Source organism: Littorina saxatilis, linkage group LG1 (assembly GCF_037325665.1).
Source record: "Littorina saxatilis isolate snail1 linkage group LG1, US_GU_Lsax_2.0, whole genome shotgun sequence".
Taxonomy (NCBI): Eukaryota; Metazoa; Mollusca; class Gastropoda; order Littorinimorpha; family Littorinidae; genus Littorina; species Littorina saxatilis.
This window is the reverse complement of record NC_090245.1, coordinates 105,991,679-106,008,350: the sequence shown is the minus strand read 5'-3', so window position 1 is coordinate 106,008,350 and position 16,672 is coordinate 105,991,679. Positions and strand designations below refer to the sequence as shown.

The window sequence follows — 16,672 nt, the reverse complement described above, 5'->3', positions numbered from 1 at the left end:
CCCCAAACTCACTTGCTGTTTGCGACACATTTCCATTGGCGTTATTATCCAAATAGTCAAGAGCTGACAGCTTAAATGCAACGGTGTATGATATGATCCGCGGCATCTTGTAATCATTGACTTGCAGGCGTTTAGATCCAAGGCGTGCAACACACGTGATAGGGTTTGCAAGAAAGGGAAATCATTCACAAAACTAGCAGATCAAGTGCGGAATTTTTATTTCCCCTGATTTCAATGGTGTAAAGTGGGGGATGGGCGCTTACAAGGTACTATACCCTATGCACGGTTTTAGACTAAAAGTGGGGGGTGGGCGCTTACTCGATACTAGGCGCTTACAAGGTACTTTACGGTATATCCATTCTCAACCATTTTTATTACATCCATTCAGGTTGGGTTTTGAAACTTTCATCAAGGAAGGAGGAGCGTATCTAAACAAAGGCAGAACAATGACAGACAGAGTCAAAAAAAGTCCAAACGCTACCGTGTAGCCAACAGCATCAGTGATAGCACCAACAAACACAGAGAACATCAGCTTGCCCAGCACCTCTGCTGTTGCCAGGAGACTGTAGTGACTGGCACGGCATTGAGGACTTGCTCGCTGCGAACACTGCATCATGAGGGTGAAGGCTGCGGTGGAGACGGCACCACTGACTACCAGCAGCACCAACATTAGAAAAATGCAGGGCACTGAAAGGGTTAAAGAAATCAAATATTAGACTCAAAGACTCAAAATGTAACTGTCATAAAAACAAGTGCCGGGTGGTTACAGACATAAAATACATCACATTTACTAAGAAATAAGAATGACTCAAGTTTAAAAAAATGTTTGCTATCAAATAATTTGAAAGGAATGAGCTGATCTTTTGCTTCGTTCATGGACTGAAACTCTCACCGTTTTTATGTGTATGCCTCCTAATCGAAAGGTCCTGAGTTTGAATCACGACCGCGGCCGCCTGGTGGGTTAAGGGTAGAGATTTTTCCGATCTCCCAGGTCAACTTATGTGCAGACCTGCTAGTGCCTTATCCCCCTTCGTGTGTACACGCAAGCACAAGACCAAGTGCACACGGAAAAGATCCTGTAATCCATGTCAGAGTTCGGTGGGTTATAGAAACACGAAAATAAACCCAGCATGCTACCCCGGAAATCAGCATATGCTGCCTGAATTGCCGGGTAAAAACGGTCATACATGTAAAAACCCACTCATGCAAAAACATGAGTGAACATGGGAGCTTCAGCCCACGAACAAAGAAGTAGAGAAGAAGAATCATCAGTCCCTTATAACTTGCATTGAATCATAATCAACATTAGCATTAGGAAACAGTGTAACTTTTGAGACTAGAATGAAAGCAATGGCAATGCTTGCAACACAGTCCGGAAATGGTCCAGTATCCACCTGGGTCCACTTTCTTGTCTGCTTCCTGTATGTGAAGGAGGTCATTAATAATGAAGTTGCTTCTGCCATTGTCTCTGGATGTGACGTCATCGGAATTTGACCCAGATTTCACCACTTCCGTAGTCTCGCAGACCGTTCGAGATACAATGGCCGCCAGATCGGAACACAAAAACGCTTCGCTTCAGCCACGAAATTCGTCGGATTATGGCCCAAAACGATTCTGAAATAAACTAAACACTGTGAGGGAAGGGGAGAAAACAATTTCCTACGGCATGCATATGTCTGGTTAACTTAAGTCACGCCAAAACGCAAATGAACGCGTTTTTGACACCAAAAACAGCCTGTTATGGTCCTTTAATGAAAGAGTTACGGAACACTACCTGTGCCAAATCCCAAAGATCCTGATGGCTCCGACCAGGTGCCAACAGCCACTGTCTCTAATGCCAGAACCACCACTTTCAGCACACTCAGCAGGCTCAAGAAATTCAGCGCTGTGTACCTGTGGCATACAAAACATGCAATTCAAATGCTGAAAAATACTGCATTTCCACAATTTTATGGAGACTACACAATTCTTTCACACATACACATACAACGCCTTAAGCCTTCTCAAGTTCTGTTACGTGTAGTTCTGCACCACTCTTCTTGTTTTACTCTGACAGAGACAGTACATCTAATTTTACTTTAAAAGACCAGAGATAAATTTAAGGAATTTTCTCAAGTGTCAAACTACTATTTGTGCTCTGGCTCTTTTGTGTACTGTATGTCCACACTGAAAGACCCCCCATATTGCAGACTGGGCATAATTTGTCCACACTTCCAACCCACAATGGTATCCCCCTTTTGAGATCTCAAAAAATCTGAAAAATCAGGTGAGACACTGAGAGAGTCTTAGAACGGAGCTAAACTTGCAGAGGCTATGAACAGAGAATCATATTTTAAGCAGGGTATATAATTATAAAGGGGAAACCTGAAGTCTTCAAACTTTAAAAGGGAGTTCCTCTGTATTTATTTTTTGCTGGACCTAAGTAATGTGTACCTGTCAGAAGAAATCACCGCCCCTCCAACGATTGATCCACCAATGGACACAGCCAGACCCACGAGACCGGTCCACAGGCCAACGTCTGCTGTCGGAACACCATGATCTATCAGAAACATGGGCATCATGTTCAGTGCGCCTTGCTCACCTGCATACAACAAATAGAACAGAATTGACAGATCAAATAAAAAAAAGAAGGGCAAAGCCCATACGACTCACATGCTTGACCTAAACCTAGCAATGACATCATACACTAAGAACTGCTTTACACATTTTTCCTACCAAAATACATGTGACCTTGACCCAAGGTCAAGGTCATCCAAGGTCATGCAACACAAAGCTGTTAATTCAAGACATAGGAAGTACAATGGTGCTTATTGGCTCTTTCTACCATGAGATATGGTCACTTTTAGTGGTTCACTACCTTATTTTGGTCACATTTCATAAGGGTCAAAGTGACCTTGACCTTGATCATATGTGACCAAATGTGTCTCATGATGAAAGCATAACATGTGCCCCACATAATTTTTAAGTTTGAAACAGTTATCTTCCATAGTTCAGGGTCAAGGTCACTTCAAAATATGTATACAATCCAACTTTGAAGAGCTCCTGTGACCTTGACCTTGAAGCAAGGTAAACCAAACTGGTATCAAAAGATGGGGCTTACTTTGCCCTATATATCATATATAGGTGAGGTATTCAATCTCAAAAACTTCAGAGAAAATGTGAAAAATGTGAAAAATAGCTGTTTTTTAATTTTAGGCAACATTTATAGCCCCTGCGACCTTGACCTTGAAGCAAGGTCAAGATGCTATGTATGTTTTTTGGGGCCTTGTCATCATACACCATCTTGCCAAATTTGGTACTGATAGACTGAATAGTGTCCAAGAAATATCCAACGTTAAAGTTTTCCGGACGGACGGACGGACGGACGGACGGACGGACGTCCGGACGGACGGACGACTCGGGTGAGTACATAGACTCACTTTTGCTTCGCATGTGAGTCAAAAAGGGGAAAATGGAGAGTTTTGTGTAAGTACTGTACTGTAACAGACTAATACTAATAGTGCTACAGTACACACTTGTGTACATTATGTATTGTAAGCATGAAAGTAGCAATGAAAGAGTAAAACAGAGATAGAGAGACAGTGGTTCATAAGGCAATCTACCCCAGCAATTCTTTCAAGTATTTATACTAATTTTTGTATGAAAGTTCTCAGTAGAACTTCCTGGAAAAATATTAACAAAATGAACTTTTAGTGTCCAGAGTATTCTTACCCCTCTCTACATGCATGTATTGAGGTCTAACGAATGACGTCTCACAACGTGCGTGGTCGTCCTTGGCGGTCAAGAAAGCCGCCGCGATCATTGCGCAGAAGACACTTCTAAACCGCCAATATTTTTTGTGCGCATCACGTGCTCCACATAAATCGGCCGGAAACGAAGCAATTGGGAAACCTGGATTGCAAGCGTGAGAGAGTGAAACAGAGATAGAGAGGCCACTACCCCAGGAATTCTTTCAAGTATTCATACTAATAATTTTTGTATGAAAGTTCTCAGTAGAAGTAGAACTTCCTGGAAAAATATTAACAAAATGAACCCCCCCCCCCCCCCCCTTAATAATAATACTCACCAAGTTTATAGACAAGGACATAAACAAGTATCCACACTGTTCCCTCTGCTTGCAACACAGTCCGGAAATGGTCCAGTATCCACCTGGGTCCACTTTCTTGTCTGCTTCCTGCTGACACTTTGCTGGTGTCCCCAGAAGAGTCTGTATGACAAGGCATGTGGTCACCCTCTGGTTCACAATATTTCTCTGTAAAATCTTGTCTTGTCATGGAAGATTTTGAGTCTGTACTCTGTACACCAGCTGTTGACTGTGTTGCATGTTTTGACTTACTTCTGGTATTCTTTGAAGGTGAATCTACTCTAGTCTTAGTGTCACCACTATGGTTTCCCCCTGTGAAGTGTTCGTAACTTTCTTTGAATGAATGTTGTCCTGAAAGTGTTGGCTCTGAAACCTCTATTGTCAACTCTGTTGAAGCATGGCCACTTTCAGGAACATGAAACTTTACCACAAAAACTGCCATAGCATAAATCATAGTCAAAAAAATAAAAATAGCACTCCAGCTGATGTGGTCACTCAGCCATGCCAACAGTCCACCTCCAATGATTGCACCAAACTTATAACCTACCACCTGTGCAATATTACCACTTGCAACCTGTGAAGATGTCAACATTTCAATGGCCAGGCCGTCAGTTGCAATGTCCTGGGTGGACGTCAAGAAATTGAATATAAGGAGGATAACACAGAGGGGGGAAAGCCAGCTGGGTTCGATTCCAGCAGTGAGGACACAAGTTGCTCCAAGGCCAAGCATACTCCATAGCAGCCACGTTTTCTTGTTGCCAAAGTGATCGACAAACGGTGCCCATAGCGTCTTACACATCCATGGGAAGAAGAGAATCTTGATGAAGCCGATGTTTGAGAGTGACATGCCATGTGCACGGAAGTAAATTGGGAGAAATCTGGCTTGAAGACCGTAGGGTACCCCTTGAAGAAAGTAGAGGTACGACAGGAGAACCGTAGTCGGTGGCACGAAGCTGTTCGGAACGGTCATAGTGAGGTCTTCTTTTGCCAAACGGTTTAGCTTTACAGGCCAACTAGAATGTGAATGTGGGGACTTGGCCGGCTGAATACAACCACAGATACTATCGCAAGCATCTCCGCCAACAAATATTCCCAAGTTTGGGACCTGTTGGCGTAATATATCAAGATCAAGATGGTCTAGCGAAAGTACGTGGACCTCGCAAGCACGTATTTACCTTCTTTCCAAAAGAGCAAATTAATACCCTTGTCTTTTACTTCAATGGTATTTGTGATGGGGCCACATCGTTACGTTTTGTTTACTTTTTCTTGTTCTTCAGGGAGTTATTATTACTTTTACCGTTATTTAAGAGCATTTTCTCTCTCCTTTTTGTGTATTTAGACACTAGTAACCTAAATCAGTGTCAACTGAGCCATTCCATTCAGTTACCGCACCAGTGGTTCCACTGAATCTAATCGGGGCCCATCTAATCCACGCCCTCTTTAGCTTCTTTTAATTCTCTCTCTCTCTCTCTCTCTCTCTCTCTCTCTCTCTCTCTCTCTCTCTCTGTTTTTTTCTCCCCAGCGGGAACTACTACAGAGTGTGTACTCTACGGTATATTTGGTGAGATTTATGGTTTCTCATTATTTTTACTTAGGCTAATTACCGTGCTCTGACTCATCATAGGCTGTTGTTGTTGTTGTTGTTGTTGTTGTTGTTGTTGTTGTTATTTGTGTACTCCCCATGAAATCTTCATTTTCTCTCGCGCGGAACTGAGTCACGATGATCATGCACATGGTGACTCAGTGAAGTCGTCACAGACGGTTACGCAGTGACGAAATCAAGCAATGACGCAGTAAAATTCTGTCGTCATATCCAAAGAGAAAGCCCATGTGTACCACTGCCAGCTTACCTTCTGCTCATCGTTATCATGCATTTCTTTCCAATGCTGGTGCTAACAATGTAAATATTCGATCGACGAAAAGAGATCGCACGATATGTAAAAAGACAGTTCCGCGAGAACTTCTGTACTGGTACCGTACCGCGGCAACACCGTGCGAGAACTATGATGTGCCCATTCTCTGTGATATTTTTTAAAGCTGATGTCGTTCTTTCTCTTGTCAGTTTTTCTCTCTCCGTGGCGGGTTCATGTTCTTCCTGGGTGTGCGGCTGTTGTGCGGCCTGCGGCCTGGTGTTATGGTCTCTCTTTTCATACCACTGAGCAAAGCCCGCGGCTTCGACGCCGGTTACCACACACCTGAACCGCTTACGTGGATTCGCGTTAAATTCCATCATTGGTTGCTGTAAAAGTGTAAAATACAAAAACCAAAGAATTATTTTTGGAGGTTACCCGCCCCGGCCCGTTGATGGGTCGTATGCATTGGCTATGATTATCGGAGTATCTCACAACCGGCCGTACACATAGCGGCCCAGCACCATATTAAATATCACGTTTGCTTGTGTACACAGGCATCACATTATCGTTGCGGCACAAAAGCCAAATAATGTCTTTTTTTTTTCCTAGACCTCCTGGCGCTCTGAGCCAGGCCGTCGTTAAATACGACTTCTGGAACGACTCTCCCTTCGACGACATCTACTGGGACAGCTTCCACGGTCTGTCCAGAGAAGTCCTGACGAATCAGGACCCGACCGCCTGCGTGACGGCCTGCACCAACGACGTGAACTGTAGCAGCTTCATCTACAACGTCAACACTAAGTCGTGCGAGAAGCTGAAGCTGATCCTGGTGCTGAACGACGTTAGGGATGACGCCGTCATCAACACCAGCCCGGGCAACCGTCTCTTTCGCTACCTTCCACCTGCAGGCGACGGTGAGTTTGGAAGGAGAGTGGGCTGAGAAAGGGTTGGGGTGAGAGCAGGGGGGGGGGGGGGGGGGGTGTAGATGACTTTATCAGCACCAGCCCGGCCGTGTAACCGTCTCTTACCCCTCAGGCGACGGTGACTGAGTTTGTAAGGAAAGTGGGCTGAGAAAGGGGTAGGGTGAGAGCGGGGGAGGAGGAGGGGGATGTGTAGAGGACTTTATCAGCACCAGCAGTGCAACCGTCTCTTACGCTTCCTGCCACTTGCAGGCGACGGTGAGTTTGGAAGGAGAGTGGGCTGAGAAAGGGGTGGGGGTGAGAGCAGGGGGGGGGGGGGGGGGTGTAGAGGACTTTATCAGCACCAGCAGTGCAACCGTCTCTTAACGACTTACGCTTCCTGCCACTTGCAGGCGACGGTGAGTTTGGAACTAGGGTGGGCTGAGAAAGGGGTGGGGGTGAGAGCAGGGAGGGGGGGGGGGGGTGTAGAGGACTTTATCAGCACCAGCAGTGCAACCGTCTCTTAACGACTTACGCTTCCTGCCACTTGCAGGCGACGGTGAGTTTGGAAGGAGGGTGGGCTGAGAAAGGGGTGGGGGTGAGAGCAGTGGAGGGGGGGGGGGGTGTAGAGGACTTAATCAGCACCAGCAGTGCAACCGTCTCTTACGCTTTCTGTCACTTGCAGGCGACGATGAGTTTGGAAGGAGAGTGGGCTGAGAAAGGGGTGGGGGTGAGAGTAGTGGAGGAGGGGGGGGGGGGTGTAGAGGACTTAATCAGCACCAGCAGTGCAACGTCTCTTACGCTTCCTGCCACTTGCAGGCGACGGTGAGTTTGGAAGGAGAGTGGGCTGAGAAAGGGGTGGGGGTGAGACTGAGAGCAGGGGAGGGGGGAGGATGTGTAGAGGACTTTATCAGCACCAGCCCGTGCAACCGTCTCAGTCTGAGCTAAGAAGACCTTATAAGAACCAGCCTAGCCGGGAACCGTCTGTTTTACTGAAAGCCTGCTCCTGTTGACAGTAATTTTTTGAGGGAGCATGGGGGAAGGGGTGGGGTGAGTATGATGTGGTGGGGTGGGGTACGTCGAGAGAATGTTGTCCCTTCAAAGGATCCTGCATTAGTTCAAAGTGTACGTGTACTATTCAATCAGAAGAATCTACTGGTCTGCATTGTAGTTGATACAACAACGCCTTAACAGTATTTCAAGCAAGTCATCAACCAGCCAACGTAGATTGTCGACAAGAATCAGTGAAGTAACCTGCCGCATACATGAAAGCAATACCATTTTCACTTTGAACGACCCTTGCTTTACTATGTCTGTGTGCACGACAGGTTTCTGCAAGATGGATAGATGTTACTACTACGACCGCACAGCGAACGCCTGTTGGAAACTCATCCTTGGAGAGGGGCCGCAGGCGGGTGGCCGTTTCAAGCTCAAAGACGCCAGGAAAGCGTGCCAAGAGTTCGAGGGGCGAATTGCCAGCCTGGACACACCGGAGCGCTTTGACCAGGCCGTGCTCATGCTCAGGCACATACCAGGTCTGGTCTAATTGCAGCGTAGCTCATATAATAGAACCTCCCAATTTGACGTCACAAGAATCAGATACGCCAATAAAAAATTTTTTAAAAAATTAACAGCTGCAAATCGAAAGCCTAAATTAAATAAGAGAGCAAAGAGAAAGGGGTGGAATGAGAATGGGTGGGGAGGGGTACTACTGACTGCACGTCGCATAATTATGATTGTGGACAAGGGCAAACATTTCTTACTGATCACATTTGTTTGCAGAGATAGCGCCCCCAGCCGGGGACACCCTCTGGAAATGGCTGTGGGTCGGAGGGAAGCGGCAAAGATCCAACAAACCCTACATGTGGGACAGCGGTAAGACAGTCAGCCTGGAGGACAGGTACTGGTGGAAGCCTTTCGCTGACCTCCAGAGCGAAAAGCGCCTCGGGGGCAAAGATTGTCTAGCTCTGACTCAATCTCCCAGGGGTGGCGTCACTCCGCCGGAACATTTCAGGTACCGGCAATGCTTCTTCCTAATTCCTCTAATTATTCTGATTTCTCTCTTTCTCTCTCTGCTTCTCGCACTGTCTCTCTCTCTCTCTGGGGTTTTTTCTGCTTCTTTCTTTTTGTATGGGACTGTCTATGTATATATATGTGGGCGTCTCTGATACTGAGCACAGACCAAAAATTGATAGATGTACAACTTTGGGGATGTGTTTGGACACATTGCTGCAAATATGACAGAACAAAATGTTATTCATTTGCCTTTTGAGGCATTTTACTAATAAAATGAACGCTCAATATTACAAAAATCTGTTCTTGTGAATTTATAATATATTTTTGTAATCCGATGAGCGAGTCAAAATGGCGACGAAATGTGTGACATCGGTCAACACGCAACTTTGAAGTGCTCGTTTTTATATTTAGTCAAGTTTTGACTAAATATTTTAACGTAGAGGGGGGAATCGAGACGAGGGTCGTGGTGTATGTGTGTGTGTGTCTGTGTGTGTGTGTAGAGCGATTCAGACTAAACTACTGGACCGATCTTTATGAAATTTGACATGAGAGTTCCTGGGTATGAAATCCCCGAACGTTTTTTTGACTCACATGCGAAGCAAAAGTGAGTCTATGTACTCACCCGAGTCGTCCGTCCGTCCGTCCGGACGTCCGTCCGGAAAACTTTAACGTTAGATATTTCTTGGACACTATTCAGTCTATCAGTACCAAATTTGGCAAGATGGTGTATGATGACAAGGCCCCAAAAAACATACATAGCATCTTGACCTTGCTTCAAGGTCAAGGTCGCAGGGGCCATAAATGTTGCCTAAAAAACAGCTATTTTTTACATTTTTCACATTTTCTCTGAAGTTTTTGAGATTGAATACCTCACCTATATATGATATATAGGGCAAAGTAAGCCCCATCTTTTGATACCAGTTTGGTTTACCTTGCTTCAAGGTCAAGGTCACAGGAGCTCTTCAAAGTTGGATTGTATACATATTTTGAAGTGACCTTGACCCTGAACTATGGAAGATAACTGTTTCAAACTTAAAAATTATGTGGGGCACATGTTATGCTTTCATCATGAGACACATTTGGTCACATATGATCATGGTCAAGGTCACTTTGACCCTTATGAAATGTGACCAAAATAAGGTAGTGAACCACTAAAAGTGACCATATCTCATGGTAGAAAGAGCCAATAAGCACCATTGTACTTCCTATGTCTTGAATTAACAGCTTTGTGTTGCATGACCTTGGATGACCTTGACCTTGGGTCAAGGTCACATGTATTTTGGTAGGAAAAATGTGTAAAGCATGTGAGTCGTATGGGCTTTGCCCTTCTTGTTCATTTTTTTGATAAATGTCTTTGATGACGTCATATCCGGCTTTTCGTGAAAGTTGAGGCGGCACTGTCACGCCCTCATTTTTCAACCAAATTGATTCAAATTTTGGTCAAGTAATCTTCGACGAAGCCCGGGGTTCGGTATTGCATTATTTCAGCTTGGTGGCATAAAAATTAATTAATGACTTTGGTCATTAAAAATCGGAAAATTGTAAAAAAAAATAAAAATTTATAAAACGCTCCAAATTTACGTTTATCTTATTCTCCATCATTTGCTGATTCCAAAAACATATAAATATGTTATATTCGGATTAAAAACAAGCTCTGAAAATTAAATATATAAAAATTATTATCAAAATTAAATTGTCCAAATCAATTTAAAAACACTTTCATCTTATTCCTTGTCGGTTCCTGATTCCAAAAACATATAGATATGATATGTTTGGATTAAAAACACGCTCAGAAAGTTAAAACAAAGAGAGGTACAGAAAAGCGTGCTATCCTTCTTAGCGCAACTACTACCCCGCTCTTCTTGTCAATTTCACTGCCTTTGCCATGAGCGGTGGACTGACGATGCTACGAGTATACGGTCTTGCTGAAAAATGGCAGCTACTTGACTAAATATTGTATTTTCGCCTTACGCGACTTGTTATATTTAGTCAAGTTTTGACTAAATATTTTAACATCGAGGGGGAATCGAAACGAGGGTCGTGGTGTATGTGTGTGTGTGTGTGTGTGTGTGTGTGTGTGTGTAGAGCGATTCAGACTAAACTACTGGACCGATCTTTATGAAATTTGACATAAGAGTTCCTGGGTATGAAATCCCCGAACGTTTTTTTCATTTTTTTGATAAATGTCTTTGATGACGTCATATCCGGCTTTTCGTGAAAGTTGAGGCGGCACTGTCACGCCCTCATTTTTCAACCAAATTGGTTGAAATTTTGGTCAAGTAATGTTCGACGAAGCCCGGACTTCGGTATTGCATTTCAGCTTGGTGGCTTAAAAATTAATTAATGACTTTGGTCATTAAAAATCTGAAAATTGTAAAAAAAATATAAAAATTTATAAAACGATCCAAATTTACGTTTATCTTATTCTCCATCATTTGCTGATTCCAAAAACATATAAATATGTTATATTCGGATTAAAAACAAGCTCTGAAAATTAAATATATAAAAATTATTATCAAAATTAAATTGTCCAAATCAATTTAAAAACACTTTCATCTTATTCCTTGTCGGTTCCTGATTCCAAAAACATATAGATATGATATGTTTGGATTAAAAACACGCTCAGAAAGTTAAAACAAAGAGAGGTACAGAAAAGCGTGCTATCCTTCTTAGCGCAACTACTACCCCGCTCTTCTTGTCAATTTCACTGCCTTTGCCATGAGCGGTGGACTGACGATGCTACGAGTATACGGTCTTGCTGAAAAATAGCATTGCGTTCAGTTTCATTCTGTGAGTTCGACAGCTACTTGACTAAATATTGTATTTTCGCCTTACGCGACTTGTTTAAAATTACACAGTTTTCAAATGCGATACAGGTGTTGAAAATACCACAAAGGATGAAAGTTAAATGATGCTAAGCAAAGTTGATAAATGACAAGGCATTTCGCCTAAACAGGCACGGTCAAAAGTCGGTCGCGTACATCCATTTTTCAAGAAAATATGAGAGTAGAATCATCTAAGGCCAGAAAAGCACATACACTAACATATTCAATAACAAATGGTCTCAAGAACTCACATTTTCACTGGCTTCTTTGTGCTGTGAATAGCAAGTCGAATCACACTATGGATGTCTCTTATGAAATCATTATGTTGCCATACCCCAAAGATTCAAGAGACATTTGACTTTGGAAAAAACACTCCTGAGAACACACCACAAGCATGTTACTCTCCAAACAGTGAATTTTGAATGACAAAATTGATTTAAAATTCAGTAAAATCAATAAAAACAATATATAATCGAAATGCTGCAAGGCTTGTTTGAATTTTGTTCAAAACTCAAAATAGATACACACCAAATGGCTACTGGTTTTGACAAGCAAATTCAATGCAATTTATTCTTCAAAATGACGAAATGGAACGCTGAACGTCATTACAATACGTAATTTCGTCGTGACGTCATCCGTACATATTTCTGTTCGGCCCGTACACTGTTATTCAGCCGGTACACTCACAATACGTAATTTCGTCGTGACGTCATCCGTACATATTTCTGTTCGGCCCGTACACTGTTATTCAGCCGGTACACTCAGGTATTTGGCCTGTGAACCTGTACCAGGCTTGATCCTGTTGGAGTTGGCTATAAATATCAGTCTGCTTAACCTCAACGTCTGATGACCACAATCGGTGCAGAAATGAGATATAACGGGTTTTGACTGACAAAAGTTTGTTTTTCTTCTTAAAAGGTGTATGTATCTAAATTCAGTCAGGGTTTGTGGTCCTATCAAACAAACATCGTCAAAATCAAACAAAAATATCAAACCTTAACTGTTTTTAACGGACAAAAGTTTACTTTTCTTCATCAAAAGTTTGAATTGAAATTTAGTTAGGGACAACAGATCTACCTACAAAATTTCACTAAGATCGGTGAAAAAATGGGGTTTAACGGTTTTTCAAACTGCCAAAACTTTGGTTTTTGTCTTGAAAAGTATGTTATGATATTCAGTTAGAAACAACAGACCTACTAACCAAATTTAACAAAAATCGGCTTAAAAATGAGATTTAACGGACTTTTAACTGCCAAAAATATTGCTTTTTTCTCTTGAAGAACAACGGACTACTATGCCAATTTTTGTGACAATCCAACTTTAAATTACAAAATGTCACACTCTCCGTGCCAAGATTGAAGACGCCCACATATATATGTGAGTAGGGCGAAAGGCTGGTTGAAAAAAAGCTCGTTTGTATCGCTTATGCCACAACCCTCGTAACATTTGATTTGATTTGATTTGATCCGATCTGATTTCTCTCTCTCTCTCTCTCTCTCTCTCTCTTGTTTTTGGCGTTTTGTTTCCTTGCTTTATTTTTGCAGTCATTTTCATTCCGCCTACCGGACTGCAGCTCGGTGTACTCATCTGAGCTGAAATCTATCCTGTTCGCCTTGAACAACGTTTAACTTTCACAGAAAGAGATGTTGCTTTTCATTCTGTCCGAATCTTTGTCGACCCTGACTGAACTTACATGGTCTGAAAGTTGACCACCATTTCCTGGTTGAAATACACCCGCTTCACACATCATTACTTTTTTTTCCAGTACGCTCACCCGAACAATTTTGATTTATTTAAACAGATAAAGATTTTTTTTAACGATATTTGTTTTGATTGTTGAATTTGAGGATAGGTTGTACACTTTCAGTCATGGGTGGGACTTAAAAATGTCATGAATCCTGAAGAATTTTAAGGGGGAGGGGGGAGGGAGGGGGGCCGCCGAAGGCCCCCACAGGGGCAGAGAGAAATTTGAATAATCATTTTCGACTTACTTGAGTAATGAGCGAGTCTTAGTATTCATCATTGTCCGTCTGTGGACACAAAATTAAACGTTGAGGTTATATCGGATGTTTTTGAAGCTAGAGCTTTAAAACTTGGCATACTTCTAGGGGTTGATAATCTTCCGAGATGACCCCAGTTTGGTTGACCCTCGGGATGACAGCGGGGTCGTGTTCGATTCATAAAAACTTGACATCATCTCATGTGTTTTTGAAGCTCGTGCTTTGTAACTTTGCACACTTCAAGGGTTTGATGATCTGCCAATATGACCCTAGTTTGGTTGACCCTCGTCACATTTTGGGGTCACAGCGGGGTCATCATTTTCATACAAACTTTAAGTCGAGGTTTTCTCTAATATTTTGCGAGCGAAAGTCCCCAAATTTTTACAGAATTCTAGGTGTTCATAATCAGCAGACATGACCAAAATCAGTATAGCTTGTTTTTATCAAATTTCAGTCACAGCATGAAAATGTTTGCCGCGGGAGAAGATTTTCACCTCTCTCCCTGTGTGCTCACGCGTGTGTGTGTAGTTGTGTTTGTTTGCATGATTGTGTGCACATGCATTAGTGTGTATGTGTGGGTGTGTGGGTGTGTGAGAGAGAGAGAGAGAGACTCGAGAGAGAGAGAGAGAGAGAGAGAGAGAGAGAGAGAGAGAGAGGGGGAGGGAGGGTTAAAAGGGAGGAAGTCTTCTATTCAAGAGTCTAAAAAAAAACAAGTCGCGTAAGGCGAAAATACAATATTTAGTCAAGTAGCTGTCGAACTCACAGAATGAAACTGAACGCAATGCCATTTTTCAGCAAGACCGTATACTCGTTGCATCGTCAGTCCACCGCTCATGGCAAAGGCAGTGAAATTGACAAGAAGAGCGGGGTAGTAGTTGCGCTAAGAAGGATAGCACGCTTTTCTGTACCTCTCTTTGTTTTAACTTTCTGAGCGTGTTATAATCCAAACATATCATATCTATATGTTTTTGGAATCAGGAACCGACAAGGAATAAGATGAAAATGTTTTTAAATTGATTTGGACAATTTAATTTTGATAATAATTTTTATATATTTAATTTTCAGAGCTTGTTTTTAATCCAAATATAACATATTTATATGTTTTTGGAATCAGCAAATGATGGAGAATAAGATAAACGTAAATTTGGATCGTTTTATAAATTTTAATTTTTTTTTACAATTTTCAGATTTTTAATGACCAAAGTCATTAATTAATTTTTAAGCCACCAAGCTGAAATGCAATACCGAAGTCCGGGCTTCGTCGAAGATTACTTGACCAAAATTTCAACCAATTTGGTTGAAAAATGAGGGCGTGACAGTGCCGCCTCAACTTTCACGAAAAGCCGGATATGACGTCATCAAAGACATTTATCAAAAAAATGAAAAAAACGTATGGGGATTTCATACCCAGGAACTCTCATGTCAAATTTCATAAAGATCGGTCCAGTAGTTTAGTCTGAATCGCTCTACACACACACACACACACGCACATACACCACGACCCTCGTTTCGATTCCCCCTCGATGTTAAAATATTTCGTCAAAACTTGACTAAATATAAAAAAGGGGGGGGGGGGGTGGTAAGGTAAGTACACTGTAATGGGACATGACGAATGCGAGTAGTGTAAGCATTAATTTTGCTTTTCTTGTTTATCAAGTGGGCCGAGATTAAAACGGAGAAAAAGAACTAAGCTGCATCGGTCCGTCATGACCCCCAGAGTTTCGGGGACAAGAAAAAAACAATAATCAATCTTTATTTACAGGCTAGATGGAGCCAACTGCAATGATAAACAGTATGGGACTATCTGCGAGATACAGGTTCCTGCCTCCGTGGCCAACGCTGGCAAATAGAACCCCATGGGAGGAAATATTAATTAAATAGATGCAGCGGACCCCCCACACCTCCGCCAATTTAAGGCTGCGCCCTTTCAAGAGCTTCATTTTTTGGATCTGTTCACAACCTCTGAACATTAACCTCCAATTTTTAAGACTCCCTGAGTTTTAACACCCAGTTTTCTCACACTTCTAAAGTTCTTAAAATGGGGGTTCACTGCATAAACACACAACCAAGAAATGATGAGGGGAGAAAAAGATGCATGTGAAGTTTATTTGCTGTTGCGGAGAACTTAAAGTTAAACTGCATTTTGATTTTTGATTTGCATGGCACAAGGACTACTTCTTGGCATGGCATTATCAAAGTATGGTGTTCAAGTGTGTCACTGATATTTTGTAAATCTGAAATTGCTGAAAAATGTTTGTGTTGAATGTTCCAAAATAAAACATCGCAAAATGAAACAATCTTTTCAGCTGGTTCTCGTCACTGATCAAGAGGAAACATGATTATGTGTGCGTCTTGTGTGTGTGTATGTGTGAACGTCCACCTTGACCACAAAACAATCAACCGGGTCTCCGTTTTCCATGTGGATATTCACATGTCTAACCAAAGAATAATGCACACATACATATCTCTCTCTCTCCAACTCTCTCTCTCTTGACTTGTAATTCGATTGATTTCGTACTGATTGTAATAACTGATAATAATTATGCTAATGGAGAGTTTGTGAAGCTGATACACGCGTACACACAAAGATGTAAAAAGAGATGGGTTTATTGTTTATGGTAGAAGTTTTTCATTACAATCTGAAGATGACACAGATGACAGTGCACACTACAAGACAACTATCTGCTACTGAATGTATTCAATGCAAGTTTTGTGTACATGAGATTCAGGCTATTTGAAATCAGTAACAGAAGGAAAATGACAGAAAAATATTCTTTAGTTTGTAGAATTCCCATATACGTGATTAACACTTTGCTTCAGGTAAAAAATAAAAATAAAGTCCAAGACAATATATTTTTTTAACTAAAATGTAAGAGTGAAAAGGTGGACGATTCAGACAATTAACATACAAGTTGACAATTGCCACAAAACTAAATGTGACCTCAGTAAGGTACCAAAAAGAGTTGACAAAGTTCTGGGTGCATTTTGAACTTTA

At 42.1% G+C, this 16,672-nt stretch overlaps 2 protein-coding genes across 2 annotated transcripts; one reads left to right on the top strand and one right to left on the bottom strand.

The window, feature by feature from the left end:
- Nucleotides 1-201: 201 nt before the first annotated feature.
- LOC138949077 (major facilitator superfamily domain-containing protein 3-like) lies at nt 202-5,254 on the bottom strand. Its single transcript, XM_070320813.1, has 4 exons — nt 4,067-5,254; nt 2,434-2,581; nt 1,775-1,893; nt 202-687 (listed from the first exon to the last, which is right to left on the bottom strand). Exons 1-4 carry the CDS (start codon nt 5,052-5,054, stop codon nt 362-364), a joined length of 1,581 nt encoding a protein of 526 aa, XP_070176914.1. The 5' UTR covers nt 5,055-5,254; the 3' UTR covers nt 202-361.
- A 625-nt stretch (nt 5,255-5,879) lies between these two features.
- On the top strand, nt 5,880-15,975 carry LOC138949061 (uncharacterized). The gene is made up of 5 exons (XM_070320789.1): nt 5,880-5,984; nt 6,547-6,851; nt 8,165-8,371; nt 8,619-8,850; nt 15,440-15,975. Exons 1-5 carry the CDS (start codon nt 5,953-5,955, stop codon nt 15,525-15,527), a joined length of 864 nt encoding a protein of 287 aa, XP_070176890.1. The 5' UTR covers nt 5,880-5,952; the 3' UTR covers nt 15,528-15,975.
- The last annotated feature ends 697 nt before the right edge of the window (nt 15,976-16,672 follow it).